The sequence below is a fragment of the Mixophyes fleayi genome, chromosome 1, assembly GCF_038048845.1.
Source record: "Mixophyes fleayi isolate aMixFle1 chromosome 1, aMixFle1.hap1, whole genome shotgun sequence".
Classification (NCBI taxonomy): Eukaryota; Metazoa; Chordata; class Amphibia; order Anura; family Limnodynastidae; genus Mixophyes; species Mixophyes fleayi.
The window spans coordinates 226723220-226738309 of record NC_134402.1 but is presented as its reverse complement, the minus strand read 5'-3'; the positions used below and the strand labels follow the sequence as shown (position 1 = coordinate 226738309).

Genomic DNA, 15090 nt, shown 5'->3' with positions numbered 1-15090 from the left:
TCCATTACTTCTATATATAGCAAACTCCCCCCCCCCCCACCACCACCATGCTCATCTGCTATTTTCAAGTGATAGCACATGGGGAGGAGGTGGCTAACATTTTGTGCTAAGAAAATCATTTGGAGATGGTTGGACAGGGTGACAGAGGCAATTTAAATTGCAATACCTGTGATTTTGCTGCAGTTTCTTTAGAGATAAGGCTGTTAGAATTGTGTGCTGACAGCAAGGAAATAAAGAGAGGCAGTCAGAAGAGTCTGCCTCTGAAATCTACAGAGCTAGACAGTAGAAGGTAAGTGGGCTCTTATTGAAGTAGGGGTGGAGGCTGGGTATTTTTAATGGTGACAGTGGGTGATAATCATAGTGATAATAAATAGTTTAATAGTGAGTGGGAATATTCATTTATTTGTGGTTGTCTATTTATTTGATAATGGGGACTATTTAATTTAATAGTGGGTCAATAGTGGGTTAATAGTGGGTCTTAGTAATGAATATTAATTTAAGGTTGTGTGATTGCATTATTTAGATAATGCAATTGTGTTTTGGGGGCTATTAATTTAATGTGGGAATTAGTTTAGGGATAAGAAGTGCTATTTGTTAATTGTATATACCAAATATGTAATTTTAGAGCAATTTGGGGGAAAATAGGTTTAATTATTAAATAGGAATACTAATTACTTAATATTGTTCAGGGGAAATAGGTGTATTTATTAAATGTCAGTACCATTCATTTACTGTCAGGGCATATTGGAGGGGAGTAGGTCTATCTATTAATTCTGAAAGCCATTAATTTAATGTTGATGCTAATTGGGGGGGAAATAGGTATATTTATTAAATTTGAATGCTAATCATTTAATGTCAACAATAGTTTCAGGTAGGGAGAATTAATTATTAAACGTAGATGCAATTGATTTAACATTGAGGCTGGTTGGGGGGGGGCAGAGGCCTAAATGGTTCACTCACTGCTAGACTTTCCATATTTTATGTACCTATCCCTCTTTTCCAAACATGGCCCAAACATTCCAGGATCCAGACAAGCAGCAGCTCAGCTTAAGACATGGGCAGCAATAAGTAGTGGAAGTTTCAAGAAAGGCAAGAGAGATCAGTGCAGTCTGATAACTGTCTTGTTTCTGGTGGGGTTGTCCCAATTTTGTGTGACTGTTCCGATCAGTCAGGACTTTGTCCCAACTGCAAGGATAGTTGGAAACTATGTCCCACTTCCCAGTTTACTGCTCATTAAGGGCTAGCTGTGTATATTATTATTGGATGCACTAATCAGTACAGTGTGAAGCAGGACAATCCCATCAACTATCTTTGCACTCCTGACTGAGTGGGACAGTAACACAAAATTGGAATTGCCCTACCAGAATGAGAACAGTTGGCTAACAGTTGTCCATTGCCCATGTATTTGAAAAAGATGGGAAGAGTTGGCAGCAGCCTAGCACTATTCCTTGCATACACACTGACATATAAACCTCCCTCTATAAATCCTGCGTTTGCTCCTGGACATCTGGATTATTTAGTGGAGAAAAAGCAGGGTGCTGTATGACTCTGACCAGCACACCCCAAAAAACAAATAGATTTCTTGTTTTTAAAATCTCAAGTGTTTCAATCTCAGTTTCAATGACATCTGCAGTATGTAGTGGACCAAAACCATGTTGCCGTATCCTTCTTTTTTATGTATTACCAAGGAACAGATCGGATGGTAAGCTATGCATACCGACTCACTTACTAACACTCCCATATCCGCCTGACCCTAAATATAATAGAAGAGGAGAGGAACCAAGACCTATAACGTTTACTCATTGACCAGCATTATTATTGCAGAGAGAACGAAGTTGAAGGTACCACTTATTAAGATAATAGCATATGTCCTATTTAGAACTAATCGGGCTGTGGAACACTTATATATCTAATCAGTTCTTTCTTCTTGACTATAATAGTTCTTTTACATGTTAAGAGCAAGCATAGTGTGTCAATTCGAGTCAGATAGATTTGTGTGTCATAAACATAGAGGTGGTAGTGGAGCATTCAGAAAAGTAGGAGGTGATAACAGTGTTGAGAAGGTCAAGGGAGGAAGGATGTCCAAAGGAAGGACTTCAAAAACATACTGGTAGATTAATTGGTTGCTATCAAACTGACCCTAGTCTGTGTTTCTGTCTGTATGTGTGTGTGTTAGGGAATATAGACTGTAAGCTCCAATGGAGCAGGAACTGATGTAAGTGACAAATATTCTATGTGCAGCGCTGTGGAATTTGTGGCGCTATATAAATAAATAATCGATGTCGAGGAGAAGTGAGTGGTTGACTGTATTGAAAGCAGCAGAGGGTTCAAGGAGGATGAGTAGGGATTAGTGACCCTTCAACTTGGCCATGAGTAGATAATTAGTTACTTTAGTGAGCATATTCTTGGTGGAGTGTAGAGGGTGGAAGCCTATTTACAGAAAGTCAAGTAGAGAGTGAGTGGAAATATAGTGGGTCAGGCAGTTGGATACAAGCTGCTAAGTAGATTGGAAGCAAACACGACTAGAAAAATGGGGCAGTAGCTGGAGAGAAAGATATGGTCGAAAACAGAAACCAAGAATGGGACCTTTAATTGCTATTATATAATGCAGAGCCCATTGTGTTGACTAGTATAGTAGACTCTATTCAAGTGGCAAATATACAAATCAGATCCAAATTTTGGTGGCATTCTGGACCCATTCTGCTGGCTAAGTATATAAAGTAGACCAACATAATCATTGACATAGAACTTAATTCAGGTGGTAGTATACAATACAGACACACCCAGTTGATTTTTGTTTACAACAGAGGCCTTCAATGGTGGAGAGATTATAAAATATACATTCTGATGGATAGTATATGATTGTGGCCAGTGTACCATACAGACCACCATTAAGGGGCCTAGTATACAATGCAAATACAAATTTGCCTAGCTAATATATCATGCAAACCCCAGTCCTGGTAATTAGTATACCCCAATTGATGTGGTTTGTATATTATGTAGCCATTATTTTTGGCAGCTAGTATACCAGACAATTCCCAATTCAGGTGTGTATTATGCCATGCGATCCCCAATTTTATGTGGCTAGCATACCTTGCAGATCTTGGTTCTGTTGGCTAGTAAACAATGCAGACCCTAATTTAGTATACTTTGCAGATCCCAATTTGGCTACTTGCCTATAGCAACCAATCAGATTCAAGCTTTCATTTATTTAGTGCTTTCTACAAAATGACAGCTAGAATCTGATTGGTTGCTATAGGCAACATCCCCACTTTTTCAAACCCGCAGCTTAGTAAATCTAGCCCTTAATGTTGTAGCACTCCTACTTTCCTCATATCTAGAGAGTTAGCAAAGAGAGCTGTCATTGATGACTTTAGGAGATGCCACCCACTCCTATAATTGGCGTAAGCATCAAGCAAGAATTTGTCTGTACACTGAATTCTGATTGGCTGCTGAGTTCACTGTAGAAGCAGCCAAGCAACAACAGCAGTCTTCTTGTTGATAATGAGTGCTCCAGGGGTATTTAACTAGGAAAAAAGCCCAAAGTTTCCAGTGGTGGTCAAAAAATTTATGTTCAAAAAATGTTTAAAATGGCTTGATGTCCCTAAGAGAGTCAAGGTCCCAGACAATTGCTCTCCTTGCCATTCCAAAATACCGGCCATTTGAAACCTAGCAAAAAAAAATTAAAGGGGATCTTCACATACCAAAGACCAGAGAGACCAGAATAATTGAGGAGAAAGAAAAGGATTTATAGTGTAATGTGTTTGTTTTTTTCCAGTGTTCATGAGGTGTCATTTGTGAGCACATGTTTATTTTTGTGACTAAAAATATCATGCTAGTAGAATTGTTTACCCCTACATGCACGGACCCCACCTTCAATGGTGTATAGATAATAATAAATAAAATGTGCAATAGACATTGAATTACAAGCAGAAACACAGGAGGAAAACAATAGTATGAAGATAAAACAAGGGGCAAGCTGCCACCCAGTAATTATATCCCCCTAGGCTTGGATATATGTAGGGAATTCCACTACTCCTACTGGTAAGTAATGTTTAAGGAAAACAATATTCAGAATGCACCATGGAAAGATTTAAGCGTCTAATTTCCTATCTAGCAGCATTTCTTGCATTATCTAAACCTTGATATGCTAGGAGGAGTCCTGACCTGCTGCCTACAGGGCAGTGACAGATATCTGTAATGCAGACCTATATGGGAATGGTGACCCCTAGAAACTCCTACATTTTTCTGTGTCCTGAGAATGAGAACATCCTATTATATTATTATAAATGTGCTGTGTACATAAAGCCTGTGATGTCACACAATGATGTAGTTCCACTGCACTTTAATAAATTGGATTGGAAAGTCATTTGTGAGAAGAGCACTATTGGCAGACAACACATAAATACTATAAATAATTAAGATACATTAAATGAATAATGTTACTGTGCAATGATAAACAGTGCAGGGGAAATCAGTTCTAAGAACATAAAAATACTACATGTTTTTATGTGCCTTATTCTTTATTTTTCTGTGACTTATTCCCGCTCCTGTCCCTATTTAACCTCCTTGCTTGTTTCTTGTAGTGTAAATAATTTAATTCACTAGATATGAGAAAGTCCAGAATGTATGACAGAAGGAGACCAAGGAGACCACCCCTCTGGCTCAGATGATTACCCCTGGGAGAGACATAAGAGTGCATAGACCTATTTTACTGAAATTGTGCACACATATAAAAGCATCCTAGCAGAGGTTCGTGGATGCAATTAAGAGACATGACATTTCAGATGATATGGCATAGATGTCAGCCAAAATTAGAGCTATTGCCCCGTCAGCAAAATTGTATGCAGACACTTCCATTACCTTCAGAAAAATATGTAATTATATACAATGCATATCTATGATGATTCAAACAAGTTATATAGCTCCTATATGTGACATATTGAACAATACAATAGATTCAACTTTAAGGAATTTGATTGCTGTCATGCCATCATTTCTGATGTTATATGCCACTGGCTTCTTTTGCCTAATAATTTTACAGCCCAGTTTCAAATCTTGTAGGGTTAAGAAGGATAAAAGAGCCTGATCCATTTATTATTTTTTCAAAATGTGTCTAGAACAGTCCTCATTAGAGCTTGTTTAGTTAAATGACCATTAAAACTATAATACAAAGGCCTGATTCAATTCTCAGTAATGTGCTGCGGAGGGCTTCTAGAATGGTCACAGAGGCACACCGCTGCAATGCAACATTGTGGATTTTTCCTTGCATCCCCTAGAAGTGTGGAGGAAAATCCTCAATGTTGGGCTACTGTAGTACCCGAAAATGTGCGCAGCCGGACATCGCTGCGATGTCCAGTGGCACAACACTAAGAATTGAATTGGCCCCTAATTGGCTTATATAAAATGCCACTAGTAACATAACATTCACAAACACATATGTAAAACTCTCAGAGGTTATCATAATGGGCAGCACAGTGGTCCAGTTAGCAATTCAGACTCACAGCAATGGGGTCATGAGTTTGAGTCCTGACATTGGCCTTTTCTGTGTGGAATTTGTATGTTCTCCCCATGTTTGTGTGGTTTCCTCCCACACTACAAAAACATACTAGTTACTCTGTGTGTGTGTTAGGGAATTTAGACTGTAAGCTCCAATGGGGCAGGGACTGATGTGAATCACAGGTATTATCTGTATTGCACTATGGAATTGGTGGCGTTATATATAAATAAATGGTGATGATGCTGATGATGATGATAATGGACCAAAAGGGGGATTTTTTTTCCTCCTACACACAGCAGAGTTCCTTTCTTTAAGTTTATTAAGTCACACAGACGGGGCCTCTCTGAGGCTGAGATGGCTGAGAGCAGAGAACAAAGCAACATAGAGAACATAGACAGACAACAAAGCAACATAGAGGACATAGATCAGAGAACATAGAACATAGAGAACGCAGAACAGAGAACATACCCAGCTGTATAGCAAATGTAAGCTCAAAATCTGTAGTTTTGCTAAGATATGGGAACTGTTTGCAGGTACCATGTATTTGTGAATGTTATTCTTAGTGCTTCTCTATTAGGTATCTTGTATCATAACTTTAGCAGACTATTAATAAAATCCAAAACAACAACTTAGGAATTCATAATAATAGAAACTTGGTCAAATGTCACCGAACAGATTTAATAGGTCATTTCTATAGAAATTATTCTCAGCTTAATCCACAGAAACCATACAAATTGATAATAAATTGAATATTTGTGAATCTGATAATGTTTAAAGACTATGTAAGAACAATTGTTTTAGAAGGTAATATGGTTACAGCATCATCACCAGCCCTTCCTTCAAAACAAAGGTTTCACCAGCCAATGAGAGCACAGCAAAACAAAGGAGAAAAACATTGCATCAACGCTTTTACAAATCAGCACCAGGGAAAGGAAAAGCTAACCAATTAGGTAACAGGACTCAACACTGCGCACTGCTCCTGTTTCACTGGGCTAATAGTTAAAGCGACATGCACATAGTTATATATGATAAGACTTGGGGCGTATCACTTAAAGAGTTGTGGGTCTTCAGGGTGGAAAGGGTTGATATTATTTATTAGTAAATTAATCTTAACTAAATGCTATTTCTGCAATTGTTTAACCACCTTTTTAATTTCATGTGTTTAACTTACAGAGTGCAGAGCTCTTCAGCAGTAGCTCTGTTTTCTTGTATTCATGACCATCACTAATTCTGCCACAAAATGACATCAGTATTATTCTCACAAAAGAATGCCCCACCCTATATGTCTGTTTATTTGACATATTTCAGCCTGCACTTGTTCTAACAGCACTTACCCTCACAATATAAGACACCCCAGGACCCTGCAGTCGGTCGTCAGGATGAAGCCAACCTTGAGCTGGTTTACTGATAAAAGTCCCTTTACGTGTCCACTCTTCCCCTGGCAGTTTATATGTCTCTGTCCTGGTAGCCTTTCTCCCTCCTCCTCCTCCTGCTCCCCCTCGCAACCGGTTTATCACCTGGAGAGTACAAGGCGTAGAACAAACTGGATCACAGGCTCCAAACATTGACCCCAGTCCCCCAGACTTCTCCATGGACAGTTCTTTGCTTGCTCCAGAAGGATATCGGCTCAAAAAAGCTGCAGGACTTGAGAATTTCCACTGCCCCATCCTGGGTATCATCATGCAGAAGGTGGTAGCCACATCCTGCTCATCGGGGCATTGCGACTCAGAGAATGGTTGAACCATTGCTGGTGCTGTGGTGGGGGAACCTGGGGCTACTTGTCCACTCATGGCTCCAGCTGCCAGAGGTGTCTGCTCCTCTGCTGAAGTTATGGAGTCATTGCGAAAGCGATCATACTTGCAGTCAGCCAGCATGCCGTGTGCTGTGATTCATCCAGAGCTTTCAGAGTGATTGCTCGTCTCTCTCATTCCCTCCTCCTGCTCTCCTCTTCTCCTTGGGGAGGATCCACTCTCACAAGATGATGTCATTCTCATATTACTCATGTGCCCCCACCGCATTCAGCATCCCAGCTCAGGTCAGCAGAACCTGCTATAGTATCACCACATCCCCCACCCTCAGAATAAAGGCAAATAATGATTTTAAATAAGGTAGCTTAAGTTCAACAACGGAGCATATTACCCCTTGTGTCATGCAATATAGTCTGCATTTATCTTGTAGCTGACTTCTCCATATCTTGCAATGTTTCTAAGCAACAATTATCCACTATCCCAAAATATAAGCATGTGCAGCTTCTGAGATCCAAAATAATGCTTGCTAGGGAGTATTTCACTATGAAGTAGTAAGAGCTAGTGGGGATTGAGATGTTCTGTGCCTAAAAGGGAATGACTACCCTTTTGATAACAATATATGTGTTCTAGTGTCTGTGTGTTGACAGGAGAGATATTTTTCTTGTCCTTTTATAAAGTGGAGAAGAGAATTACATGTGTTGATAAGTGTGTAAAAGAAGGTGAGAGGTATATGTCCTGATGTATTTGGAAGAGATATGTATTATGACGACTTTCTATTTAGAGGAGGTGAGAGGTACATATCCGGAAGACTGTGTATTTGTAGGAGGTGAGAGGTACATATCTAGAAGACTGTGTATTTGGAGGAGGTGAGAGGTACATATCCGGAAGACTGTGTATTTGGAGGAGGCGAGAGGTACATATCCGGAAGACTGTGTATTTAGAGGAGGTGAGAGGTACATATCCGGAAGACTGTGTATTTGGAGGAGGTGAGAGGTACATATCCGGATGACTGTGTATTTTGAGGAGGTGAGAGGTACATATCTGGATGACTGTGTATTTGGAGGAGGTGAGAGGTACATATCTAGAAGACTGTGTATTTGGAGGAGGTGAGAGGTACATATCCAAAAGACTGTGTATTTGGAGGAGGTGAGAGGTACATATCCGGAAGACTGTATTTGGAGGAGGTGAGAGGTACATATACTGATGACTGTGTATTTGGAGGAGGTGAGAGGTACATATTCAGAAGACTGTGTATTTGGAGGAGGTGAGAGGTACATATCCGGAAGACTGTGTATTTGGAGGAGGTGAGAGGTACATATTCGGAAGACTGTGTATTTAGAGGAGGTGAGAGGTACATATTCGGAAGACTGTGTATTTGAAGGAGGTGAGAGTTACATATCCAGAAGACTGTGTATTTGGAGGAGGTGAGACGTACATAACCGGAAGACTCTGCATTTGGAGGAGGTGAGAGGTACATATCTGGAAGACTCTGTATTTGTAGGAGGTGAGAGATACATATCTGGAAGACTGTGTATTTGGAGGAGGTCAGAGGTACATATCCGGAAGACTGTGTATTCGAAGGAGGTGAGTGGTAAATATCCGGAAGACTGTGTATTACGAGGAGGTGAGAGGTACATATTCGGAAGACTGTGTATTTGGAGGAAGTGAGAGGTACATGTCCTGATAATTTTGTAATAGGAAGAGGTGAGAGGTACATATCCTGATAAACGTGTATTAGAAGGCGTTGAAGCATATACGTGCAGGTGAAGATATTTACTCTGGTGCCTGTATATCAGGAAGTGGTGAGACGTATGTGTCTTGGGGATTCTGGATCAGGAAGAGGAAAGAGGCATGTGTCCTGATATCTGCGTATTAAGAGGAGGTGAGTGGTGAGTTATGTACCCTGATGACTAGTTATTAAGGGGCATATTTAACAAATAATGATAGTGCACTATCATGTACTTACCGTGAAAATCAGGTCCCTCTGTGTCCTCCGCATATTTAAGAAGGCTGCACTGCAGCAGATATCGTGGATATCTGCTGCTTTGCACTCCTCTTCGTTTTTGGGAGCAGTCACCATTCTACATTATGGTGACTGCTCCCAACTGCAATCTAACAAGTTCCAAAAAAAAGTTTTTTTCGGTAACTTGTCTTGATAATGTACGCCAGCTGAAGAGCAGAGCTGGACAGCGCATGTGTGGAGGGATCACATGATCCCTCCCTGTCACTAACCGCTCTCTCTGCAACTATAGTTGCAGAGACAGAGCAGGGATGTTTTTTTGTGCATGTGCAGTTTTTCGAACTGCACATGCGCAATTCCAGTATAAAGAAAAATGAAGAGGACCTGGAGGAGATCCGTGGACATCGCGTTCCGAAGAGGCGGGTTAAGTGTGATTTTTTTTATCACAGAAACAGCAGTTTATCGGAACAGCTGTTTCTGTGATCCGTTTTTAATAAATTTGAGAAATAGTTCAATCCTTATCCATGCGATAAGGATTGATAACTATTTTTCATTTTTGCCGAACATTGATAAATGTGCCCCTAAGAGAGATAAAAAAGTAAGTGTCTTGATGACTGTGTCATACGTAGTAGGAGGAGCAGAGTGTCATATGCCCTGATGTGTGTGTAAATGGTGGTATTGAGGTGAGCATTATTTACAAATATCTCTTTGTATATACTTCATTAGCTCATTAATGTCTGAAATCTCAGCCTGGATTAATTAACACATTAACCTGTACAATGCCAGTTCTGCTTTAATGTCAGAAACAATTAACCCATTTTATCTTGAAATTTCTCTTGTTTCCTATTCAAATTTTATCGCTAGATGAATCCACCATCGTGACTGCAAATTGCTAGCAGAATAGGCAAAGATCGGAGTGGCAATTGTATAATTAACCTATTTGCCTTCTGGCTTGTCTTAGAATTAGATATATGGAGCATAACAAGAGCTGCAAGTCCTAGTGAAATCGACTGAGTTTCTGGATGCAAAGCACCAGTGGGCATTTAGGAAATCTAATCATATTTGTAGCAGGGAGAGAAGAGAAGGGAATGCTATCAGAGGACAAATATTGTATAAATGGAGGACAAGAAAAGGAGAGTTGGTTTGGACAGTAAAGAACCAAGAACAGAGAAACAGTTTGGGAGTGAGATAAAGAGAGAAAAATAGCTGGATAATTAGAAACAGAAAGGAAAGAAAAAGATGATTTAAGGAGACAACACAGTGACAGACAGCAGCTCAGATTGTCTTTCTGCCCCAAGCCTTAGATAAAAGTGGACTAGAACCTACTATGCTTGTGAAATAGCTGGAGACTACAGAAAATAGAGACACATATCTTTCTACTCCCCAAATGTCCCATTTCTCGAATGCCATTAACCACTGTGTATTATTGGTACCCAATCCATCTGTCTGTCTCTATCCATAACCTCCAGCCTGCTCTACAGTGCTCACCACCCCTGCATTACTGGTCTTATTTCACACACACAGCTCAGTATAATCTCATTCCGCAGAGACACTTGTTTGCATAAAACTAAACTAGATTCTGCATAATTCATTTCTTCACATAAGTGGGTAAAGGGCTGTGTGATGCTAGGGTGGGGGAAGATGACACATGGCTGTGTGTGAATAAAATGCTAGAGCCATATGGGAAAAAGTACACTTATGTGTGGATTCATACATTGAAAGTGATAGCAGTGATGTACAATGGGCTGCACTAGTGAGCTACAAAAGAAAGCATTGCAGATGCTGTGAAGTATAACATGTAGAAAGTCAGCACAAAGCATAGATATTTGTCAGGAATCTTATTTTGTGAATTTCAACCCAAAATTAGTACTTCTGTATTCTGTTGGCTTAATTTATTTGGTCTAATCACAGTTTTAATGTTTATTGATCTATTCAACCATACACAATGATACAGTTTTGTAGGATTTTTTTTTCCAAGTGTTCAACAAGGATATGTTAATAAGTAACTGGGTACACATAACACTGCAATCTGGACATTTACCCCAGCTGTCAAACAGCCAGATTTGTATACAATTTGGCCAGAACATAGATGGCCAAAGTACATAGAACCATTTGTTCAGGAGCCAGCCGAATACCTTGAACATAATGTTGTCTGGCTGCATAGGTGCTTCTTTGTTTTCACTGATGGGATCACCAGCCAATCGGATATTCTACCCTGTGAGATCAAATCTGATTGGATTTTGATCTGGGTAGATAAGGCCACACGCTGTGTAATGATTGACTGGATTAGTAAAAAGTGTCTGACAAATTCTGCACGTGTTGCCAGTATTAATGACAGTGCAACACAATGGTTATGTGTAACTTACCATTCTTGCTGTCTTGTCTAAAGAATGAAAACATAATAACATATTTGCCTAGGGGAGGTGGGTGTTTTTGGGGCGGGGCTATGCAAATTGTAATATTTTGGCTCCGCCCTGCGATGTAATGATGCAAATGTGTCATTTTACAGCGGGGGTGGGCCAAATGCCACATTTCCCTGAGGATCGCGGAATTTTGGATGTAATACTGCCCACTTCCTAGTGAAGTGGGCAGATGTGGGAGACCTACCCGGAATCCAGGAGTCTTCCGGACATTCTAGGAAAATTGGCAAGTATGCATAATAAAAATAAAATTTACTACAAAAAGTATTAAACACTGAGGTTTGGGATCTGCATTTGGGATTGAAAATCCTGGTTTGTGACTGGGGTTAGATATCAAGGACTAATGTGTACTTGGAATACAGGGTTGGGTGTGATATACATATAATGGGGAGTGATGAGATATATAATGTGTGCGAAGGTGCTATGCCATATAATTTGTAGGGGTTAAGTCTGATATTATGTATAGTGGACAGTGTTGTGTGATATATGCTATACGGAGGCTGTGTTATATTATATATACTGTAATCAAAGTGTTGGTATTCAAATTTAGAAGTGGCTTTATGGAAAATGTAAGTGAATTGAATTTGATAGCTGTACAATGAAAGCAGCAGGAGAAGGCGCAGTATGGCTTACCACTGTATACCAGCCCACTTCGACCACTATGTATACATTATGCTTAAGTAAAATACTGCATACAATTAATCAGTCTCTATGATGTGATTCATCAAGGCATATTGAGCACAGAGTGCGTTTCCTAAATTAAACAAGGACCGAATCTGAAGATAAGTGCGCTGATGAATTTGGGTGTAGGTCTGCTCTGCTTTACTTACACAAGACACTGCAGGATACATCCAATGCCTCTGTGGAATACACATTTGCAAAAGAACAAACAGAAAAAAAAATATTGAGTTAATGTTATCTGTTAATATTATAAGCATTAATGACAAAACAGGTTTTTTTTTTTACCATGAAATACATTTATTAGGATGATCTTAATGTCTATTAAACATACAATATATTTTTAGTTGCTTCTGATTTCAAACACATGTTATAGAATGCATGCAAGATCAAAGCTTGATTCACACTTGGCTGTGTAGGTTCGAGTTTTGCACGCCCTTACTGTACATTGACTATGGGCAAACGACGTTTCCCCTTCCCGTTCCCTCACAGAAATAGTAGGCTGCAGTAAGTGTTCTTTTTGTACGTAGATGCAGTGAACGATGCTGCGTTTACTTGCGTTTAGCCTGGTTCTGGGTATGCGCAGAAAATTTTTGCGTACGATACACACAAAATCAGCAGGTACATGCCTTGATTAATCAGGCCCTCTAGAGTTGACAGAAAATGGTGCGCAAAACAAAACACTTCCAATGAATGGCAGTTTTGTGGACCAACATGGCTTATTAATAAAAGAGGTCAGAGCAAAATATCCAGACTGGTTTAAACTGACAGGAAAGCGACAGTAACTCAAATAACCATGTGTTACTACAGTGGTATGCAGAAGAGCATCTCTGAATGCACAGCACATTAACCATTGTAATGGATGGACTACAGCAGCAGAAGACCACACTGGGTTCTACTTCTGTCAGTTAAGGACAGGAAACTTAGGCTACAGTGTGTACAGGCTCACAAACACTGGATAGTTGAAAGCTGGAAAAAGTTGACTAGTGTGATCTCGATCTCTGCTGTGACATGCTGATGGTAGGGTCAGTTTGCCGCTTTCTACAGGCTTTTTTTATTTTGCCAGCACCGATCCTGTGGATTATTTGGGGTTTCAAAGCTGCAAGACCATAATGGTGTTTTTTTAATTATTTTATGGACTTGGGGCTAGATTTACTAAACTGCGAGTTTGAAAAAGTGGAGATGTTGCCTATAGCAACCAATCAGATTCTAGCTGTCATTTTGTAGAATGTACTAAATAAATGACAGAGAGAATCTGATTGGTTGCTATAAGTCAACATCTCCACTTTTTGAAACCCGCCATTAAGTAAATTTAGCCCTTGGTGTTTCTTTTTTTAGGTTGCAAACTGCAAGATTGTGTATATATTATCTTTTATTCTATGGACAAGTGTGGATTACAGGTGCAGAACCTAGATGTTGGTGAGCACTAAAGAGTTTTTTTTTATTTATTTCAAATACATTTATTTTTAAAATTGTGTATGTGTGTGGAGAGGGAGATTATTTATATTTTGTCTTGATGCACTATAGGTCCCCGCAGGCCCTGGGTGCCATGTGTACTACAAGCACCAGCATGCCCAAACTGTTAATGGCAGCCTGGGCTTGCTGAGACTTGTAATGCACAAAGGACAAAATGGTGTTTTACTATAAAACATTTTTATTATCCTTAGAGATGGGGGTAATAAAAAATGCCTACTGCTTTCAACATAGGTCTGGGTAACTCTAGGGAAGGGGAGTCTGCTTTTTCTTTGCAGACCCCACCTCCCTAGGGAATCCATCCCTGTGCTGTCCAGCTTGGGGTTGGCTGACATTATGGCAGGGAAACCCAACACTGCAGGATCCCTTGCTATAGTGTCACCAACCCTGGCTGGCAAAACCCAGTGTTGGTACTTCTGCTAGTACTAGTCTAGGCTGGCAGCACTAGGGTTAAGCTGTTTGGTGGTGGTGGTGGTGGTGGTGGTGGTGGTGGTGGTGGTTGCTATTTTTTTTATTTATGTACTGACTTCTATATTTATTATTTTACTGTATTATTTACTATACTGTACCGGTGGGTCCAGCTGCTGTATTGCTGGCGGTGGCATTACCGTTTGAATGTTGACATTGCAACTGTCGCCTTTGTAAACTGTCTACAGTCACAATGTCAACATTTTAACTATGTAGACACACTGAACTATGGTGTCGACAGTCTGATTGTCGACCGGTTCAGCATCGACAGATTGACTACATTTCAATCACAAAATGTGAGCTCAGTTCCAAAGTGAAGGAGAATCAACTGCTTGAAATCTAATTATTGCTAACTACTTGTAAAATAATTTTGTCCGACCCATTTAACAATTTATGTGTGGAATAAGCTACGACTTTCATTTTTTTTCTGCTGTTTGTGTTTTATTCAACTGCAACCCAAAGAAATACATACATGAATTCCAAAATATTTTTTTAATTTTAACAATTTTCTGGTAGAATTGACGCATTACTAGAAAAAACTGCAAGGGTGCTGATATTTTTGGCCACAACTGTGTATATACTAGAAAATGGGTGGAGCTTTGTAAGGATATAAAGGAGGGAAAAAGAGTAGTCAGTTTAGGAATATATAATGGGGAGCTGTGTATGGATATTATATATACTGGATGGAGCAATATGTCAAGAAAATGTGTGGAGCTGTTTTTTTAGTGATTAGAGACTTTTATTTAGGTACCATTAATTTACTTCTCAAAAATATTCAAGCCTAAAGCCAGCCCCCAATAGATATCACCTGTCCTGGATGCCTAAATCCATCCTTAACCAGAG

At 39.7% G+C, this 15090-nt stretch overlaps 1 protein-coding gene across 2 annotated transcripts in view; it reads right to left on the bottom strand.

Moving 5' to 3' along the window:
* SHC2 (SHC adaptor protein 2) overlaps nucleotides 1-7421 on the bottom strand; it is a 44173-nt gene extending 36752 nt beyond the window's left edge. For both annotated transcript variants that reach the window (XM_075206278.1, XM_075206282.1), the window contains exon 1: nucleotides 6835-7421. In XM_075206278.1, coding sequence (XP_075062379.1) covers nucleotides 6835-7374 — 540 coding nt within the window. In that variant the 5' untranslated portion in view covers nucleotides 7375-7421. The remainder of the gene's footprint in view (nucleotides 1-6834) is intronic.
* Nucleotides 7422-15090: the final 7669 nt, after the last annotated feature.